This window comes from Gossypium arboreum, chromosome 6, assembly GCF_025698485.1.
Source record: "Gossypium arboreum isolate Shixiya-1 chromosome 6, ASM2569848v2, whole genome shotgun sequence".
In the NCBI taxonomy this organism is placed as follows: domain Eukaryota; kingdom Viridiplantae; phylum Streptophyta; class Magnoliopsida; order Malvales; family Malvaceae; genus Gossypium; species Gossypium arboreum.
In genome coordinates, this window is record NC_069075.1 from 83,815,913 (window position 1) to 83,838,827 (window position 22,915).

At 34.9% G+C, this 22,915-nt stretch overlaps 1 protein-coding gene across 4 annotated transcripts in view; it reads right to left on the reverse strand.

The window, feature by feature from the left end:
* Positions 1-22,915, reverse strand: part of LOC108488951 (uncharacterized aarF domain-containing protein kinase At1g71810, chloroplastic) — a 32,698-nt gene that overhangs the window by 3,783 nt on the left and 6,000 nt on the right. For all 4 annotated transcript variants that reach the window (XM_017793208.2, XM_017793207.2, XM_017793206.2 and 1 more), the window contains 11 exons: positions 17,437-17,527; positions 16,757-16,798; positions 16,533-16,641; positions 15,876-15,990; positions 15,694-15,743; positions 15,501-15,579; positions 7,161-7,211; positions 6,895-7,036; positions 6,742-6,786; positions 6,119-6,223; positions 5,992-6,033 (listed from right to left, as the gene is read on the reverse strand). In XM_017793208.2, coding sequence (XP_017648697.1) covers positions 5,992-6,033; positions 6,119-6,223; positions 6,742-6,786; positions 6,895-7,036; positions 7,161-7,211; positions 15,501-15,579; positions 15,694-15,743; positions 15,876-15,990; positions 16,533-16,641; positions 16,757-16,798; positions 17,437-17,527 — 871 coding nt within the window. The remainder of the gene's footprint in view (positions 1-5,991; positions 6,034-6,118; positions 6,224-6,741; positions 6,787-6,894; positions 7,037-7,160; positions 7,212-15,500; positions 15,580-15,693; positions 15,744-15,875; positions 15,991-16,532; positions 16,642-16,756; positions 16,799-17,436; positions 17,528-22,915) is intronic.

Genomic DNA, 22,915 nt, shown 5'->3' on the forward strand with positions numbered 1-22,915 from the left:
ATCTCTTAGAAGTGCTTGGGTCTTTAAATGTTATAACTAAAAAGCCTACATACTTATGAGAGGAAGGCATTCTTACTGCTACTTACCTAATAAATAGAATGCCATCAAAAGTTAGACCAACGAGCTTTAAAATGTGTTTTCTTGGTTAGGCACCAACAAAAATGGGTATTGATGCTTTGGTCCTCAAAAAATTTTCTTTTCAATAACCATGGATGCCACATTCTTTTAGTCCTTGTTGACTATTGATAGCCTTAATAGGCTGTGTTTTAGGGATTTATTTTGCTGGCTATTAGAGATTTTACTTACTGTATAGATTTTTATTTCCTCATTTAGACCTACATAATTTATATATATACCTTTGTATTTTTGAGTTGAAATACAAGTAATCATTCACAGTACCCTCAAAACTTTCGTCATTTTTTTCATGGTATCAAAGCTAAAAATCCAAATTTGAGAACTTATTTTTTCTTTCTTTTTTTAGAACACTAGAAACCCAAATGTGATACTTTCCACCCTAGCCTTCTCTTCTCTCATCGCAACCCTAAGAAGCTTCAAGACATCACCGCCGACAAAACCCCAAGTTCTGGTGACCCACCTCCCTGTACGCGTCTCGCACTACCCTACTCCTCTGTGATTCCACTCATGCGTTGGCTTATGGAGCTCACCCTCTAAGAGGTGGTTGTTTTGGTAGTCTTCATTGGCCTCATTGGTGCTTTTTCAACCTTCCCTTGTTGGTTTTGATATTTTGGTGCTGGTGTGGAGTGTGTTGCATGGAAACCAAGTATTAAAGCCTTTTTTGGGGTTGGTTCTAGTTTCATCGGTTTTTATTTTTATTTAAAAAAAAAGGAGACAAAAAGGTCTCTTTGCAAATTAGTCTTGTGAGGCTTGATGGGAAATATTATCTCCCATGGCCGCACTTATGTTTGGCCTTTATCAAAGTTGGAGGCTTGTAGGGATACATTACTAGAATTACTGAAAAACTCACAAAAGGGGATCCTACGTTTTCTAAGTGGGAATTGGAAAATTACCTGTGTGGTCTTGGCTTATCAATGCAATGGAGCCTCATATCTCAAATACCTATTTGTTGCTAGATAGAATAACAAAGATATGGGAGCCAACAACTCTTACGTACTCGAAAGTTGAGAATGATGCCCAAATCTTTGAAATCCAAAATAAAGTTCATAATACCAAGCAAGGTGACCTGACAATTTCACAATACTTTCTAGAATTGAGTGAATTGTGGCAGCAAGAACTGGGATATTATCAAGATTTTCATGCAAATTATACCTAAAGAAGCAGCAAATCTAAAAAGTTGATTGCAAAAAAGAAAGTCTATGATCTCCTCGCTAGGTTAAATAATTTGTACAAACCAAATGAAGGTCCAAGTGCTTGGCAAGATACTATTTCCCTCAATTGAAGAGACTTTTTCTCATGTTCATTAGGAAGAGAACTGTAGGACTGCTATGCTCTACAGGACACCTACTGAAAATGTTGGAATGGTTGCTAGTGGTTCAAAAGGGCATTCTAAGGCCAGGAGTTCAGATAAAGATCACTTCCACTGTGAGTATTGTAGGAAGTTGAGTTCCACCAAGGAAACTTGTTGCAAATTACATAGTTAACCCACCAAAGGAAGGGGAGTAAAACGAGATAATTTGACTCGTAGTCAAGCCAACCTATCTAAAACCACAAAGTCATCTGAATAGACTTCCATCGAGACATTTTCTTCAGATGAAATTCAACATCTAAAGTGTCTTCTGGCCCAACTTAGCTCTTCCTCTAATGCAACATTTAATTTTGTGAAATTAGGTAATGCCTTTTAATGCCTGCATCCACATTAAGTCATGGATTATTAATTTTGAAGTGAGTAGACACGACAGGATCTTCTAAAAATCTTTTTAACCACTCTCCATGTCAAACAAAAGATAGTATCCGGAGGAAAGAATCTATTCAGGGAGAGATTATTGGACATCTAGATAGGCCAAATTTGAGGACTTATGGAGGAATAAGGTAGAAGCTATCATGCACCCTACTAAATGCCAAGCATCTACCTATCAGTGAGTCATCCATAATCCCTAATTCCACTAATGATTTAGAGTTACCTATAGCTCAAAGAAAAGGTGTTAGTTTTTAAACCAAACATCTGATATCTAACTTTGTTTTTGATGAATCATTGTATCCTTCCTATAGAGCCTTTGTCTTGTCCTGTATGTTTATTCCACAAGATTAGCGAGAAGCTTTCAACAATCTAAGGTGGAAAGAAGCCATGACTGAAGAGACGAAGGTTTTAGAAAACAATGAAACTTGAGAACTAGTTACTCCTCCATAGAGAAAGAAACTGGTTGGATGCAAATGGGTGTTCACAATAAAATATAAGGCGGATGGTTCAATTGAGAGGTTCGAAGCCATATGGGTAGCTAAGGGTTTCACTCAGACATATGGTGTAAACTATCAAGAAGTGATAGAATAATTAAAGAAGATCCTAAGAGAGACTATTGATCCCAATAGTAAATGAATTAATGAAACAAGAATTTAATTAAAGTCTCGTGTAATTAACAAGTGAAATAAACTTAAATGATATATTCATAAGTCCCATAATAAGAAAAGCTTTTCAATGTTGTATTAAATGAATTCTGCGAGGTTTGAAGGACTTAGATAACTTAGTTTTTTTCTCCTTGTATTAAAAGAGTTTGAAATGACATGTATATAGACCAAGTGGATTTCATGTTATATTTGTCAACTTCGTGATGTGTATAAATGTTTTTAACACTTATAAGATAAGTTGTGTTAATTTGATTTGATCATGTTTTTAAGATGAAGTTAAGTTCAAAGCATTTTTATTGTTTTGAAATGAATTAAAACAATTTGGTGTGATTTGATGGTGTTTCGGTATAATTTAAAATGTTTTTGAGCTACTTTGCTACAATCGCAACATCATTCCTCGCAATGTCACGACATTGATCATACAAATGTCGCAAGATCGTCCTTCGCAATGTTGTGACATTGATCATACATAGAGTGGCGCCGCAACGCCAAGTAATACTATGTCGCGACATTATGCGATGTCACAAATCATACACCACAGTCTCCCACTACACTATTTTGGCCCGTTCGGACTTTTGGTGGCTTGTTTTAGGTCTTGGACACCTCTAATCACTCCCAAACCTTTTGTTAATGGTTTTAAAATATTTCTAAAACCCTCAAATGATCCTAATCATTATTTTATGATTTAATAAAATGTTTTAAGGTTTGAAATTTTAAGGGATTCAAAATTTCCATTACGTTTGCATTCCGGTAACACCTCTCATTCGTACCGTATGTCAGGACGAGTGAAAGCTGTTACACTAATAATAGGGAAAAAGAGAAAGAATAGTCAACCACCAAAAAAATATTCTTCTACCCAAATATAACTCCAATGAAAAAACTCAAACCAGCACTAGTGGACCCAATAATAGCAAGAGATGCTATCAGATTTCAGGGTTTTGCTGAAAATGAGGCTGTGGATCTCCTAAGAATGACGATGAGAAGTAAAAATGGGGCTAAGGGGGTACATACCAAGTTCATAATTCTAGGGTTTAAGAGAATCTAAGAATTTCAAAATTGGTCCTTTAAATATGGAATTATAACTCTAATACCATGAAGAAATCAAAGTATTTTCAAAGGAAATTTCAAAATTAGAAAGTAATTTAGAGATAAAACTGATTTTCTCTTATGAATTCAAATGAAAGAATACATAGGTATTTATACAAGCAATATAGGCATCTAAGGAAATTAGTAAGTTGTGCATAATCCAAGAAAACCCTAATAATCTGTAATTTAATCCCTAATAATCAGTAACCTAAGATCATGCATTTAGTCAAGCATAGGCTGTTAGAAATTATTGCCTAAGCTGTCAACACTGACAGCAGTAAGATGTCAACACTTGTTTTTCAAGAAAAATAAGCAAAGAAGTGTGGAGGCATTTACTGATGCAAATTGGGCAGTTTCAGTTGAAGATAGGAGGTCCACATCATGTTATTGTGGGGGATTTGGTTACTTACAGCTCATTTGGTTGGGATGAATAGCATCTCAACTCCAGGTCTATACTTAAGGGAATAGTTATTCAGTCATTTGGTTCACTGAATTACCTATTCGGTTGAATATGCATTACAGTCTGATTATGAATGCTCCCGTAATAGCTATTCTTTAACTATACCAAAGATAGCAATTCTGCACAACAATGAATAGATGCAAATTTTCTTTTCCAATTTTACCCTACATTATTTCAAGCCAAAACAAGAGAAAACCTAATTGAGCTTTTAATTGGTATTCTTCAACCTCATCTGCAAATGGATTACCAGATATAAAACAAATAAAAAAGGAAAGACACTTTCTGGGTTTCTTTTTAAAGTTAGAAATAAGAGGTTTTTGGTTAAAAATAAAGGGCGTTGAGCTCGAAATTTTGAAATAGAAGACGGCGATAAATAAAAAATTTGAGGGGGCAGGTAGAGAGGTGGACCATGAAAATTCATTGAAAGTCAACCATTTTTTCTATAGATCTAGGCTTATTGGTAAGCTTTCAGAAAAAAAATCAAGCCAAAATTCAGAAAGTTGATGTTATAAGAAATCTGTCATGAACTTCCAATGACAGTTGACAGTGATGTAAATGGATTTGATAATAGCTTCAACTAAATAGGAGAATTAAACTGCTCTAGAAAGTGTTTTTTTCTCTAAACTCGTCCATGAGTTAGGGTTTCTTGAAGTTGTTGGGTCTTCCTTTTGTGATCTCAGTCTACATTTTTGTATGGCTATTTGAGGGGTTTGTCCCTTTTTCCTCTGCTGATTTTGTTTTCAGCGCCAATTTGGTGTGATCTCAGTCTAAGGGTAAAATTGTTATTTGTGATCTATTCCATATCTATTCCTCTCAGCCAAACGTATGAATATCATTACAATACTCATTCCATTCCATTCCATCCAACCAAACCACTGTTCTGCATATTCAATTCCGTTACAGCCCTATTCCATTCCAGTGAACCAAACATTCTGTTAGCGAAGCAAGAAGCAACCAGTTGTAGCTTGCAGTAGCACAGAGCTGAATTTACAGCCCTTGCATAATGAACTAGTGAGCTGATTTGGTTAAAAAGGTTAATGGAAGAACTTAAAGTTCATGTTACAGCCCTATTCCATTCCAGTGAACCAAACGTTCTGTTAGAGAAGCAAGAAGCAACCAGTTGTAGCTTGCAGTAGCACAGAGCTGAATTTACAGCCCTTGCATAAGGAACTAGTGAGCTGATTTGGTTAAAAAGGTTAATGGAAGAACTTAAAGTTCATGATATCGGATCTATGAAGCTATGTTATGACAATATGGCAGCCAAAGTATTGCACATAATCCAGTTCATCATGACCGAACAAAGTATGTTGACATAGATCAAAATTTTATCAAAGAAAAAAGAGGATGGGTAATTTCCTTGATCCTTGTGCCGAGCAACCAACAGACAACAGATGTCCTTACAAAAGGGGCTACCTAAGCCAAGTTTTGAAGTGCTACCAGACAAGTCAGGAATGATGAGCATCTTTCACCAGCTTGAGGGGGAGTACTGATAGTTCATCAATTTATTAATTGCTAGATTTCTAGGATTTAGCAGAGGGATATTATTTTATTTCTATTTTTCTTAATTACTCAGTATCATTTCCTAGTTTCTTGCTACCTAATTTTTAGTAATTTACAAATTCTAAATAGCCTAGATTAGAATCCCTCAATGAAAAATAACAATGAATTTCTTTCTATTCTCATTTACAAAAATTCCTTCTATTCTCTATTTTCATTTGCATAAATTCCTTCTATTTCTGATTTTAGTTTTAGAACAGATATATCAACAGAATTTTCAACAGAATTTTCTAAAATTTGGGCAGATCACCTTTAACATAACCTTTAACATAATAGACATCTAATTTTTTACTACTACTATTAGTAATTTTAGGGTGCATGTATGAGATCTATGCCCCAAACCATACCTTAGCGAACTCTTCAATAAGTATTTCCCTCACAAAGCTGCCCTGCCAAAAAGGAAAGGAAAAATATCAACTTCAATCGGGCCATTAAAAGTATACATATAATATAGAGATGCAATTTTCCGGATACCTTTTCTGTTAATGTAAAAGAAAGGATTTCCTTAAAAACCATCCTGGAATTTGCTTCTTCTCTTTGTATCTTAACCAAGGCCTTCTCAGTTCGAGCACGAAGGGACTGCCATATGAATCATTTTAGGACTTGAATAAACTGAGGAAGGTGTGGGAATATTCATCGAAGGTAAAGAAATAGGAAAGGGAAAGATTAGAAATTATTATAGAAGAAAATGTCCATGAGTATAAGCTGCACAAAATGACCTAATTGTTTGAAAGAAGCTCCTAATCAATACACATCTGATCTAAGTTTTTAGACTGGTGAGAAGAAATAGTTTGAAGATGACCTAATTGTTTGAAGAATGCAGATACGACAAATATACTACTAACTTTTTGACTGATGAGCAGAAATAGTTCCTTCAATACTTGGGACTGTTTAAAACTCAGAACTCCAGTGGCGGTTGTTTTGCAGGAATAAGACAAAAAGGCAAAACTGGACCAAAGATAAATAGGAAATTTATCAAGAGTTTTGCTTCTCACATATACAACAGGATGCCATATGTTGTAATCTGTGTGGTAAAAGGAGAGAGAAGAAACAAAGGGGGAGTATGGTGAGTAAGCAAAAAGATTGGAAAATCTCACCTCTGTCAATAGGGATTCAAGACGATCAATTCTGAAAGCACCATCCTAACAGATTACAAACCTAATTAGAATGTTGGTAAGCTATGTCCATGGTGTAAAGTACAAAATAGTAAACAATAACATTTCAATAAAGAAGAACCAGTATACATGTACCTTATAAAGAAGAGCCTGCAAAGAAGACTTCAGTTGAGGTGAACTGTCAGTCAATACTTTTTTTGCAATCCATGGATATGTACTACCCAAAACTTTGTAATTTGGGTCAGAACTTATTGCAATTCCCTCCAATACAGCTAGACTAGAGAAGGATAAGTAAATCAATTAATAGGCATAAACATGGCTACATAAAAGATTCTAAAGTTCTGAACAAACAGCATGAAGTTGTATGGAAGACGCATCAAATCTCTGAGGAAAACCATTACCTACGAATAACCAGAGAAAAATATGAAGGTATTTGAAATTTGAACTTGTACCTGCCAAAAATTGAAAATGAAATCATGAATATTGGGAACATCTTTGAGAACAATTTAAGTGCCACCTCTTGAAGATCATATAACACAATACTAGTCAATAAACTTATTGAGATGACTAATCTGCTCACCCACAACAATAGTTCCTTCTTACTCCCCTACCAAAGAAAGCTATTTTTCTTTGCCCAATAGAACAAAGCCATTCTTTCCGCTCGATCATCCAAAAATTCCATCTCCACCAAAAAGCAGTTTGTCAATGTAAATAATTGGGTTAATGCATATTTTGCACCTGAAATGGACCATTGGTCTAGGTTGGTAAAGTTTTGCTTGACGAAGACTTTTATTTAGCAACCATTACCTAATCAAAGCGTGTCATGTTGAATTCACATCACCCTAAATTAATCCACATCATCCTATTGTCTTATGAGAAAGGATTGTATGAAATTGTGATTCCACATCATCTATATCCCTTTCCAATTGGGGAATGACAAATCAAATTTTTCCTTCTGATTTTCAGCTTTTTTTTCTCCTGAAAAAATTCAAATCCAACTGAAAATGCTAAAAATCAAGAGGAAAAATCTGATTTATCATTCTCATATTGTAAAGAGATATACATGACGTAAAATCACAGGTTCATACAATCCCTTCTCATTGTCTTATTAATAATGTCAAAACATTGCCAACTTTAGTTTAAAAGTTTCAAAAATAAAAATAAAAAACTATAAATATTAAAAAATCAATTTTTCAAAAGCATATAAATACAATAAAAATTCAAAAAGAAAATATAATTTTGCAAATCTAAAAAATATAAATAAATTATTTAAAAAACCTCAAATATATAGATTATGAAAAAGTAATGAAATTAAAGAAATTATAGATAAATTATAAATTAATATAGATCATATAAAAAATTATATAAGTTTCTTTCAGCTACAAATTCTCACTTTCTTTTATAAACCAAAAACTTGGCAAATACAAATTAATGGATTTGAAGATGAAATACAATTTGCACTGCGTCTTCAAACTTTGACTCCTTTTTTTTCCCTTTGAGCTTCTTGTTGTCTCAAACTGACGTAACTGACGTTGTCGAAGTTTCATCCCCCACCACCAATTCTTGTAAGGAATCTTCTTTTATTATGCTTACAACTCCGGAACAAAGCTAAAACCCACGAATTTGACTCACCAGCCATACAGATTCAAGTCATTTTTAATGGTGCTGAATAAGGCAAGGAAAGCTTAAATTGTGGGGTCTAGGGCACAGCTTTTGTTTGGGCAAGGATTAAGAGGGTTGGAATGGATCAAAGGGAACGAAAAGAAGCTTGCATCAAAAATTGAGATAGAGATGAAAGGAGATTACATCTTTTTGGGAGGGTTTTAAAGGATGAGAAAGTAAAAAATTTAAAGTGTTTTATTTATTAAATGTATTTAATTTATTGAAAACTGAAAGAAATTAAAAATTATTCATATGTATATTACACGTCTGCAAAGAGATATATAACAAAAAGCTAACATTGTTTAAATTTTTTTAATCAACATGTTTCCTAAGTGGTTGAAGATGCTAAATTGGCAAACAATTAGTAGTGCTAACTTTTAGGGGCAAAGCGTGTAATGGTAGAACTACCAAATTAGTCCAAAAAACTTTTATGTACCAACCTAGATCAAGTGGCAAAGTTTAGGTATCAATAAGGGCAAGCAAGCGATTAAATCAATTGATTTGATCATTTTTTAAACATAACCGAATTAACCAAAGACCCTCCTACTATAATCAAACTGACCAACCTTCACAGTCTTAACCAATTTAACCAAACTGATTTAACATCTCCAAAAGCATGGTTTAACAGGTTCAACAAAATCATGATCTCGTTTGGTTATCAGCAAATCAATGATAATCATACCCTCTCCATAAGACATTACAAGGGTAAGATCACTCTTCTTATAGTATATATTGATAACATAGTAATGACAGTAAATGAAAAAGAAGAGATGACTAAGCTAACAGGGTGGTTGGCTCAGGAATTTGAAATAAAAGAGCGAGGGAGGCTAGAATATTTCCTAGGGACTGAAGTTGCCTGTGAAAAAACAGGATATTTTCTATTATATTTTCCACAAGAGATTACACACATATTTATACACATAGTTAGCCTAACTAAGGTAACTTTATGTTAGGAAAATGAATAATTGCAGGGATACTTGCATGCCTTAAAGTTAGGGATAGAATATTTTAGAATCATATTTGATATACTCAAATATTCGAAATCGACACTCCCCTCAAGTGGGAAGTGGATATCATCCATTCTCGACTTGCTTACTAATTCTCAAACAACTTCCTGCACAATCCTTTGGTAAGTATATCGCTAGTTGTTCATCGGTGGACACAAATGTAGTGCAAATTAAGCCACCGTCCGCTTTTTCCTTTATGAAATGTCTGTCCACCTCAACGTGCTTCGTTCGATCATGTTGAACTGGATTATGTGCGATATTGATAGCAGACTTATTATCGCAATACAACTTCATTGGACCTTCCCGCTTGATCTTCAAGTCTTCCAATATAATCTTTAGCCATAACAACTTACAAACTCCAAGAGCCATTGCCCTAAATTCAGCTTCGCACTAGATCTAGCCACAACATTTTGTTTTTACTCCTCCAAGTCACAAGGTTGCCTCCTAGGAAAGTGCAAGAACAGAGGTTGATCTTCTATCAACCATAGATCCCGCATAATCTGCATCGGTATAGGCTTCAAGGGTTAAATTTTCTCCTTTTTAAATAAGATTCCTTTGCTCAGCGTACTTTTTAAAATCTTGTAGAATCGATATACAGACTAAGATGTGATTCCTTAGGATTGTGCATAAACCGACTTACAACACCTCTTGCATAGGCAATATCCGTCCGGTATGGGACAAGTAAATAAGCTTCCCACAAGTTTTTGATATGACCTTCCATCAATGCTATATCTTCTAATACATCTCCGAGTCTGTGGTTCACCTCTATGGGTCTCTCTGCTGGTTTACACCCAACTTGCTGTTTCATCAACAAATCAACTATGTATTTTTGCTAAGATATGAATATTCCTTCCCGAGAGTGTGCCACTTCAATACCAAGGAAATATTTTAACTTACCTAGCTCTTTGACTTCGAATTCTTTTACTAGGCATTTTTTTAACTTCTCCATTCCTTCTAGATCATCACCAGTCACAATAATATCATCAACATAGACTATTAAAGCAGTCACTCCCCCTGAAGATGAATGTTTTACGAACAAAGTATGATCTCCTTGACTCTGTTTATACCCCAACTTGAGCATCACTTTGGTAAATCTTCCAAACCAAGCCCTCGGGGACTGTTTTAGTCCATATAAAGCCTTTTTAGTCTGCAAACCGCTCATCTCAGTATTTGGACCGAATCTCAAGGAACATCCATATAGACTTCCTCCTCAAGGTCACCGTGTAAAAAGGCATTTTGATGTCAAATTGTTGTAATTTCCAGCCTCGGTTAGCGACTAGTGACAAGAACACTCTTACAAAGTGTTCATCTTTGCAACAGGGCAAATGTCTCAAGATAGTCTATCCCATACATTTGAGTGTACCCTTTAGCAACCAACCTTGCTTTGTACCTCTCCAAAGAACCATCGACTTATATTTCACTGTGTACACCCAATGACATCCCACGGTTTCTTTCCTTCCTAATTTCACTAAGTCCCATGTCTTATTTTTTCAAGAGCTTCCATTTCAACCTTCATGGCATTTCTCCAATTCTCATCTTCTAATGCCTCAAATACGCTTTTAGGAATGAAAATAGAATTTAGGCTAGTAAGAAAGGCTTTGTGGTTATGGGACAAGTTTTTGTAAGACATGAATAGGTGCAAGGATGTTTTGTACAAGCTCTAGTCCCTTTCTAATAGTAATGGGAAAATCATCTAAATCAGTAGTATTAGAATTCAAAGTAGGTTCAAGAGCTACCTCGTGTCGTATAGGAGAAGGAGATGATTGAACTTGCACTGGTGGCTTCTTCCTTGAGTAAACCAAGAATGCATTTAGTAGTGTCCTGAATTCCTCTTGGTGATTTGGGTGTACTAGGCTCGGTTCAGTTGTATAGGGATCATTGTTTCAAGTTGGGCGAGGTTGGGTAGCGTGCAAGGTCCGAGTGAGAGTGTTTGATTGTTGGACAGAGCTGGAATAGGAGTGTTTGGTTGCTGGACAGGAGCTGGAATTGAAGTGTGTGGTTGCTGGACAGGAGCTGGAATTGAAGTGTGTGGTTGCTGGACAGGAGCTGGAATGACAAGAAGAAAGAATTCTTTGTCCTTATCTTCTGTGAATAAGATCTCCCCGAAGATAAAGACGAGTGAAGAAATTTTCTTGTTCAAAAAAGTAGCATCACCGTTACAAAAAAAATTTTTGTGGCTGGATAATAGCACTTGTACCCCTTTTGAGTGGAAGAATATCCAAGAAAGACACACTTGACAGCTCGTGGATCAAATTTCCCTCTATTTTGAGAATGAACATGGACAAAGGCGACACAACCAAATACTTTGGGAGTAAGATTACTGGAGGTATTGAAATCAGGAAAAAAAATTGGCTAGAACTTGCATAGGACTTTGAGATTCAAGGACCTTTGTAGGCAATCTATTTAACAAATGAGTAGCAGTTAGAACAGCCTCCCCCCAGTATTGTTTAGGGACGTTTTTTTGGAACAATAGAGCTCTTGTAATGGCTAAAATGTGACCAATCTTTCTTTCGGCTACACCATTTTGTTCGGGTGTACTAACACAAGATGACTCATGTATAATGCCTCTTTCTTGAAAACATGTTGAGAGGAATTGATTGAAATAATCCTTGGCATTGTCTGACCTAAACCTTTTTATTTCGACCCCAAATTGTGTTTTGATCATGTTGTAAAAAATTGGAAAGACAGACCTAACATCAAATTTTTGTTTTAAAAGAAAAATCCAAGACACACGAGTACAATCATCAATAAAGGATACAAACCACCGAGCTCCAGAAATATTTGAAATATTAGATGGCCCCCAAACATCACTATGAACAAGAGTAAAAGGAGTGGATGTTCTTTTATTGCTTACTGGAAAAGAGGTACATTTATGTTTTGCAAGTTCACAGATATCACAATGAAATTTTTCAACAGTTAATCCTTTGAATAGTGAAGGAAACATAATTTTAAGGACTCTAAACGATGGGTGACAAAGGCGAAGGTGATAGAGCCAAATTTGGTCTTTATTGGTTTTAATAGACTCGAATATGAGAGATAAAGGTGAGGAATTCAGAACACTAACTTCTTCACTGGATTCTTCAAGATAGTATAGGCCATTTATTTCCTTAGCATGTCCAATCATCCTCCTCGTATTCTGTTCTTGAAAAAGACACCGATTGTGATAGAAAACTACTTTACATTTAGAGTCTTTGGTAATTTTTTTAATGGATAAAAGATTGGTAAATAATTTTGGAACATGAAGGACATTTTTAAGTGTAAGGTTTTTGTTTATAACAATATCACCTTGACTGCCACTTGTGATCACAGAACCATCACCATCGTTATTTTTCTACTACTAGAACAAGGTGTATATGAAACAAATTTTTGTGAGGAGTGGGTCATGTGATTCAGAGCTCTGAGTCAATGACCCAGAACTTTTGGTATCTGATTTGAGACTTTAGAACTTTGAGGAGAGGATATACCGAAAAGGCCAAACAACAAGTACTGTTGAAGAAGTTTTTCCAATGATCCCAAAGAAATTTTTAACTTCTCAATTTCTTCTTTATTGAATTCAATAGGTAATTCTTGAGAATTGTTTTTTCATCTAGTCATCTAACTGTCTTGGTCTTGACAGTTTCAAATCATGTTGTGTCTGAACAAGTTCTATAGACTTGAGGACTGGTTGGCGGTCGAAAAAAAAAAAAAAGCTAAAGAAACCAACTAAAAAATCCTAAATCGGGCTAAATAACAAGCTCGATACCATGTGAAAAAGGATATTTTCTATTATATTTTCCACAAGAGATTACATACATATTTATACACATAGTTAGCCTAACTAAGGTAACTTTATGTTAGGAAAACAGAATAATTGCAGGGATACCGTACAGCCTTAAAGTTAAGGATAGAATATTTTTAGAATCATATTTGATATACTCAAATATTCTGAAATCTGACATTGCCAAATAAAAAAAAAAATCTTCATCTCACAGAGAAAACATATCCTAGATTTCTTGAAAAAAAACTGGTATGATGGGTTGCAAGCCCGCTGAATGACCTATGGAGAATAATCATAAGTTGCAACCAAGGATTGGAGAGTCAATGGAGAAGAAGATATATCAAAGATTGGTTGGAAGACTGATTTATCTCTTACAGACAAAGTACATGGAATCAATATAATAAGCTAGTTCATGCATGATTCATATTCAGACAGAAAGTACATGATTCATGTTCCAGCAAAAGGTCTTCTTTTCTCTAAAGATGGTCATCTCCAAATAGAAGCATACACAGTTACAGATTGGGTTGGAACTCTAAATGATAGGAGGTCTACATCTGGGTATTGCACATTTGAGGGAGGCAACCTAGTCACTCGGAGAAGCAAGAAGCAAACTGTAGATGCTCAACCAAGTGCTAAGGCAGAATACAAAGCTACAGTTCAAGGAGTTTGTGAGCTCTTGTAGTTACGGAAAGTGTTGGAGGATTTGAACTTTCCACGAGAAGAAAAATTATCCTTATACAGAGACAACAAAGTTGCTGTAAGCATAGCTCAAAATCCAGTTTAACATTATCGAACAAAACACTTAGAGATCGACCATCACGTTATCAAAGAAAAATTGACTACAAGTGCATGTCTTAAACTTAATTCATGTGACATCTGACAAGAAGTTAGCTAACGTGTTTAAAGAAGGATTGAGCAACAAGACCTATCACAATTTAGTTAGTGAGTTGGGCATGTGTGATGTCTATGCACCAACTTGAGGGGAGTGTCGACAGGTGATCAAATCAAGCTGACCAAATCAAGATTAAGTTAGATTACTGATATTTAGGGATTGATTACTGATTTATAGCTATAATATTTCCTTAGATAGGCCTACATATGTTGTATAAATACCCATGTATTCTCATTCTCAATAAACACAAATTCTTCATTTCTTTCTTCTAATTTCGTTTCTGATTTTCAACAAATAATTATCTGCTGATGCAGGTAGTAATAAGGAAAATCTATTGGAGAGATAATTCGTTCAATGTTTTGTTTTTTTCATGCAAGTCTATGCTTTCCAAAAGACAGGGCACGTGCCAGATGGATAAGTGGAATTTCCTTGAGCCTTCAAATCTTTATTACACAACAAATACGAGCACAGTTTTTAGTGGCTAGAATTCTTTAAGAAAGTTTAGTGATACGACATCTCCCTTAAAAACTTACCCTAGGAGGAAAAATATAAATTACCACATGAGCATCACATGAATATGGAAGAAGTTAGCTATTATAGGGTCTCACAAAAATCAAGGGGAATCTTCAACAACTTGCAAAGTCTACATAACTTCCTCATATCAAGGGAAATCTGCAACTACTTGCAGATTCAAACTTCCTAATATCAAGGAGAATCTGCAACTACTTGCAAATTCTGCACAGCCACTTTCTTTTGTTATGTTATTCTGTTGAGTTTGAGGAAATGTCTTAAGGCTTTACTAGAATAAATAAGCTGTTTAACCGGTTCAATTTCAGCACAAGTCATTTTGTTCATTGTATTGGAGATTTGTCCACTCCACACAAACAGTGTTTGGGCGTTTAAGATTCTTGCACTCATGTTTGCAAATAAAATACTTTTCCTTTTATTCTTTTTCTGCAGCTCCTATCACTTAACAAGCTGTATTATACCTACAGATGTGCTTTCAATTCTTATACTGGCAAAAGTAAATGCTTCCTGAATTAATGAATAAAAATTTCATCTTAACTGTACATCAGTTTTAACTCAGAACTAACCATCTTAAATTTTCCAGGTAGCATGGCATTGTTCACAAGTTAGCTCTCTTCACCATTGGAGCATCTCTTTTGTGGGTTCCCTCACTTTCCTGTCTATTTAATTTTCCGTATTTCAAGAAATGTCCCTGGTTTCTATTTTCAGTGCTTTCAATATATTATTATTTGCTTCAAGTAATCAATCTTTGTTCATACGTGACTTGCACATGCTAGAGAGAAGATCTACACACTTATAGACATACAAATTACCTACATAACAAGGACAAGCATTGGAGAATAGCACATGAACATAATTTCAATGCATATGATAAAAATAAAACAGAACTCCTTACATGGTAGTTCCCAAATTTCCTAAAAGGTCTCCGAAGCTTATATTTTGGACTCCTTTGGCTACTGCATCTTGGAAGACACCTAAAGACAGATGATCAAGGAGAGGCGATTATTACTAATTAGTTCAGAGAGGCAATCAATTTCTAAAAATACAGATCTTTGGAGCTCAGTCTCATCTAGAAATAGAAAGGAAACCTGTTAAAGCTTTTGTAACAGCCTCCTTTTCCGCAGTTGGTGGAAGAAGCCTGTAATTTAACCAAAACAAATAAGATTCCCAGTACGTACTGTTAGTTAATAATTAATCCAGGCTTCGACATGTTGAATCAATATAATAATATATTTTCAGATATAATTGGAAAACGTGAAAATTGCAGTACCCGAGAGTGACAAAGTCCTTAGACAGTGCATCAAAATCACGGTTTACAAGATGGAGACAAGCTTCAATAAATCCTTCTCTGAACTCTTGTTTAAATTCACCCATCATACCAAAATCTGGTCATTAAAGATATTAAAGGTTAATTCTGGACCTTTAGCAATTATTGATAGATGATAATGGTTCAGATGTTATTTATATGGGGTAAAAGAGTATAGCTAATAGGCAAATCCCCCATCCCCACACCCAAAGAGAGAGAGAGAAGTAGAAAAGAAGAAAACTAATATATTGGATATTTAAATGTAGCAAGGTGATTGCTAACATCAATTAAAAAATCATTCCCATATTATTAGAAAATTTGTTTAGAATATATGGAATAAACAAATTTTAAATAACTAATTTAATGGACAGCCATCCCAACAAACTATCAACCTTCAAAAGTTACCCATCTCTATTTCTACATAGAGAGTGAAAAGCATTTATAAAACGACAACATGATCAATATATAATGAAATCATCCTAACTTTAAAATTAGGAAAATTTTAAAAGATAACAAAAAGAATGTTAATCTAAATGTGAAGCAAAAGTAATTAAAACTAAAAACAGAATCCTTAAACTGACTATAATTAACCAAAAATTTATCCATATTCAAGAGGAATACCAATATATGCCAATTTCCCATCATATGTACGAAAAAGGTTTCCTGGGTGAGGATCAGCATGATAGAACCCATTCTCTAAAAGTTGATTGAATGAGCAGTAAACTCCTACCTAAGCAGCATCACGGAAAAGATATTCAAAAGTCATTAAGCCACAACACAAACAACAGAATTATTGACATTAATTGCTAAATAATAAAACAATAGCAAATAGCTTTAAAAATGACCTCAACTAGGTATAGATCCTTTACTTCAGACAACTTTTGCCCCTAAAATTAAAATAAAAGACAGTCAGCACAACATCAAGTAAATACACAAGAAGTGTTATCGCACTTCTAAGAGATATAATGGTCACTTTAATGAGGTAGAGCATGTTATTCTATGAATCCAGAAAAAAGTATGCCTGAAATATGATGTAGTTACTCATAGTTGGACAAAGAAAAGAATGGGAGTCATGCACAATGAAACTTTTCTTATTCAAGGAACACTAATTTTGCCAATCCAAATAGAAAGAATAAGAGACAGGGAGGGAGATTTAGGCTCATTTCAATAAAGTATAAGCAGAATGAATATGCATTTATTAATTGATTAATGTGGAAGAAATATCTCAAACAAGATGCAAGGCTTAATAGAATCCTGCTCTAGATTCTCCATAAAAGGTGACCAAAAACAATATAGAACACTTAAAATGGGTGGCATGTCCATGTCCTTTTTCATGTTGAGGAGGAAGAAATAGGCGAAAAAGTTGTTTACTAACATTGCAAATAACTTTTGTTTATCATATACAAAACATAAGATACTACTATTCATGCAGCAAAAGAATAATTCAAAGCATTCTTTTCATTTTTCAGTAATAAATTTGTGATTCTCACTTCTTTAGTTCAAAAACAGACTATACAGACAATACCTCCACCCATTCCATAACAAGGACTCTGCGAGTTGTGTGCTCCATGTTTATGTTTGGAACAAAAACATCTTTTATACCACCATATAGATGTCTGCTTAAGAAAAACACAATAGTGGTTAGCAGCTTAGAGCATTAAGTAACCTTTAAAAAAATAAAAAAGGAAAAATTAGTTCAATAAAGTAATGACGAAGAAATAGATTGAAGATTAACATTCTTAACGAGATAAAAGACATACAGTAAGAACTCCCAATTGAAAGATACAGTGAAACCAAATGACAAGTCATGAAAAATATATAATAATGAGTCTTTTAAAACTCTAACGTATCAGTATTGTTTGTTTAAGGACATTATGAACTCACCCACTGCCTATCAGCTTCAAGAGAACCACAAGTACATGAAGCTCACTACAGTAGATGACAGGTGTGCCTAGTGGAAAGAAAGTACTAACATAATGAAGCAAACCCATATGTAAAAGAAACACCTGAGTTGACCAAAATGATAGTTTTCCAATAAAAGTTTACCAAGGTGAGAGCAGTAAGAAGCCACTAGATTGCATGCTTAAGTATTGAAGACATTGTTGAACCAGCAAACATGAACAAAGGTTGCGGATTGCTGAGAGAAAGGGAAGGAGGGAGAGAGAGATGACATCAAAGAAGAAAAAAAATAGAAAGTGAAGAATTGAGTGGAAGAAATTTTTTCTTCTCTTTTTTCTTTCTATTTTCTATATATCCAGCAGTGTGTTACACCATAATACTTGTAAGAAAAGATTATACAAAAGACTAGAAACTAAAACCTAAACTTAAGGGGTTTATCTCCTAAATTAAAGGGATCCTAATCTCAAGTGATATTAATTACCTACGATTATAGATTATAAAAGATCTCTTCTAATCTCTACCCTTCCTCTCAAGTTGGAGCATAGATATCTATCATGCTTAACTTGCTAATTAAAGACTCAAAAGAAGGCTTCAATAATCCTTTGGTAAGGATATCCACAACTTCTTGTCAAGTTGGAATAAAAAGGTAAGCAAATCATCCCAGCTTCAATCTTTTCTTGGATAAAGTGTTAGTCAATCTCAACATGCTTTGTTCTGTCATGTTGAACTAGATTATGGGCAATACTAATCGCAGCCTTGTTATCACAATAGAGCTTTATAGGCATGGCTGTATATTTCTTCAATTCTTCCAATATCTTCTTTAGCCACATTATTTCACAAATACCATGAGCCATAGATCAATATTCTGCTTCAACACTACTACGAGCTACAAAATTTTGTTTTTTGCTTCTACAAGTCACTAAAATTCCCCAAACAAAATGTACAGTAGCCTGAGGTGGACCTTCTATCTGAAATTGAACCTACCCAGTCTGCGTCTGTGTAAAATTCAATGCCTCGCTGCTCATTTTTCCCAAAAAAATAACCCTTTTCCAAGAGAACTTTTTAGATATCTCAATATACGATAAACTGCCTCAAGGGGCTCTTCGTGTGGTGAGTGCATTAATTGACTCACTAAACTTACAGTGAATGCAATGTCTGGCCAAGTATGAGATAAGTAAATGAGTTTTCCTACTAATAATTGATATTCCAAACTTTAGATTACCATCGATTGGTGTTATGCTGGTTTGCATTGACTCATTCCAGTTTCTTTAAGCATGTCATCCACATATTTTTTCTATGAAACCATCAAACCTCTTTTTGAACGAGCTATCTTCATGCCCAAAAAAATATCTCAAGTTTCCTAAGTCCTTAATCTCAAATTCAGATGCCAATTTTTTGCTTCAACAGTTTCAATTATGCTTCGTCATCTCGTGTGAGGATGATATCATCAACATATACAATCAGAATAGCAATCTTCTCCTCACTCGAGTGCTTTATAAACATAGTATGATCAGCTTGCCCTTGAGAATACCCCTGTTTTCTAATGAGCAGGGAAAATCTCTTGAACCATGCTCTAGGTGACTATTTTAAACCATACAAAGACCCCTTTAATTTGCACACCTTTGCTCAGAATTCTTTTTCAAACCCTGACGATGAATCCATATAAACTTCCTCATTTAGAACCCCATTAAGGAATGCATTTTTCAAGTCTAGCTGCTGAAGAGGCCAGTTAAGATTCACTGCAATTGAAAGAACTCTGACAGTATTCAACTTGGCTACTGGTACAAAAGCCTCTTGGTAGTCAATCCCAAAGGTTTGTGTCAAACCTTTAGTGACCAACCTCGCTTTGTATCTTTCAATCGACCCATCTGATTTGAACTTGATTGTAAATACCCATTTGCATCCAACCATCTTTTTCCCCTTTGATAACTCTACAATTTTCCATGTGTTATAATTTACACGAGCTTTAATCTCTTCTCGAATAGCCTCTCTCCATTCCGGAACCTTTGGAGCATCTTGTATATCCTTAGAGATCTCAACAATAGTTAATTGTGAGATAAAAGCAAAAAAACAGGTGACAAATTTTTGTAAGAAACAAAATTAGACGAAGGATATTTAACACAACTCCTCACTCCTTTCCTTTTGGAAATAAGGAAATCAAGATCTCAACAATAGTTAATTGTGAGATAAAAGCAGAAAAACAGGTGACAAATTTTTGTAAGAAACAAAATTAGACGAAGGATATTTAACACAACTCCTCACTCCTTTCCTTTTGGAAATAAGGAAATCAAGATCAGATTCAAAATTAGATTCAGGAATATTTGACACAGTAACTAGTGGGTCATTATAAGAATTATCTGACACTTGATTATGAATAATCTGGGATGTAGAGTCTTGGCAGTGTTGAGTAAGGTCAGTCTCATTTCTTTGACTTCGATTCCTCCATGAATAAACAAGTAATTCCTTGGTGTTTGTTTGAACATTGCTCTCATTCTTATTAATGTTATGAGATGTATCTAAAAGATCTTTATCTAAGCTTGAACCATTTAAATCATTTGATCACATATTTATTTGAATTTTTGTCTCAATAAGCTTTTCAAGAGAATTAGAATCTTCCACCAAGAATTTTGAATCTTCATTATAAGTCCCCCCTTGAAGATGAGATCTAAAAAAAAGTTGGGATTCAAAGAAGGTAACATCCGTTAAACAAGCATTCTTTTTGTTTGTGGATCATATACAAAAACATATTTTTGAGCCCCAAGGTCTAGCTTCACATAGTTTTGATCACGAATATGAACAAAGGCACTACACACCCTCAAAGGTAAACCACTTTTTATCCTAAACATAGGGTATGATAAGGTAAGTTTCTGTCAAAAGAGCCTCTCCCCAGAGGTATTTTGGTGCATTAGAAGTAACAAGTAATGCCCTAGTAACCTCTAAAATATGTTTACTTTTTTTCTCTCAGCTATCTCATTTTGCTGAGGAGTGTTGGGACATGTGCTTTAGTGGATGATACCTTTTTCATTGAAAATATCTCCTAGTATTTCATCGAAATACTCTCTACCATTATCACTTCGAAAAATCTGATTTTTTTTCCTTAAAATTGTGTCTCAACCATTTCATAAAAGGTTCTAAACACTTCCTCCACCTCAAATTTTTCCCTTAATAGATAAACCCAACTAACCCGTGTGTGATCATCAATAAAACTCTCAAACCATTTCCAAACAAGGCTGATGTGCTATATGGTCCCCAAATATCGCTATGAATCATTAAAAAAGGTTTTGATGCTTGGTAAGGCCTAGATGGAAAAGAAGAGAGATGGTGCTTAGCTAATTCACAAAATTCACACTTGAAAGAAGATGTAATTTTATTCAAAAATAAACTTGGAACCAAATGTTTTAAATAATAAAAACTTAGATGTCCTAACCTATAGTGCAATATCATAACATTATTGAAAATCAAACTAGTGTTCAAACAAACACTTGAAACTAGTTGTTCAGATTTGGTTCCATCTTCTAGGAAATAAAGACCTTCGCTTTCTCTAGCAATGAGAATCATCTTCCCAGAGACTATTTCCTGAAACTTACAATAAGACAAGTTAAATATAACACGACGATGTAAGGTGCTTATGATCTTGCTGATAGAAAAAAGATTACAAGAACATTTGGGAACAATACGAACATCACATAAAATGAAGGAAGGGGAGAGTTTAATGGTTCCTATTCCAGGAACTGTCGAGAATGAACCATCAGCAATACGGATCTTTCTGGTTCTTGCACAAGGTGTGTAAGTTGAAAAAAATTGGGAGCAACTTGTCATGTGATCAGTTGCACCAGAATTGATGATCCAAGAGCAATCAGGCTTATATTCGCTGAGGAAAACCGAAGCAACGTTACCTAATTGAGCAAAAGAGCCAGAGAAAGTTGGTTTGTTTTGGAGATTCACAACTTGAAATTGCGGAGATTGGAGAAGTCTATACAGGTGTTCTAACTCTCCTTTGTAAAGGGAGGTGCCTCCTGAGTAGATTGTTGCTCCTGTTCTGCACCTGCTGCTCGGAAGGCTCAACTGTCAATGCCTGGAGCAGATCCGTCTTCAGCATGTTCCAGCAGGTTTCACATGTATGCCATGGTTCTTTACAATGGTCACACAATGGCCATTTTTTCCTATCATTTTCAAAGTCATTTCTCATTGTAGCCAGTGCAGAATTTTCAATGGCAGATTTGCGATCAGGGTCAAGTTTTAACATGACTTTTCTCCTAAATTCTTCTCTTCTAATTTCAGACAAGGCTTCTCTAATAGAAGGTAACAGCTTTTTTCCAAGGATTCTAGCTCTCACTTCATCAAAATCTCGATTTAACCCAGCTAAAAAACGATACACTCTATCATTTCTTCTTCTTTCATGAATCTTACACTATCTGAAGAACAATGTTATTCATCATTATAATAATGGTCTAGCTCTTGCCATAGTGACACCATTTCATTGAAATATTCTGTAACTTCTCTGTCTCCTCATCTAGCCCTCCATAACTTGGTTTTTAATTCATATATTTGAGAAAAATTGTCAACATCTGAATAGGTTTCTCTCTCAGCTTCCCATACATCTTTTGTAATAGGAAGAAAAAGATAAGGTTTACCAATTGAAGGTTCGATAGAGTTCAATAAGCCAGCAATGATCATAAAATTCTCGAACTACCATATGCCTAGCCGTTTGTCATCTTCTTCTGGTTTCTTCATATCCCCTGTCAGACACCCAAGCTTACCCCTTCCATCAATGGCCAACTTCACAAATTGCGCCCGCTCCAAGTACTTTTTTTTTCCTTTTAGCTTATGAGGGGTCAGCTGCAATGAATCATGAAACAAATCTCCACCAAGACTCACAGTGCTCTCTGTTGTTGCTGTTGGTCTGCTACTTCCAAAAATGACTGATTCAACCATAAACAGTGGGGAATCTTATTCCAGCTCTAATGCCATGAAGAATTGAGTGGAAGAAATTATTTTCTATATATCCAGCAGTATGTTGCACATAGTACTTATAGAAAAGATTATACAAAAGAATAGAAACTAAATATTAAACTTAAGGGGTTTGTCTCCTAAATTAAAGGGAT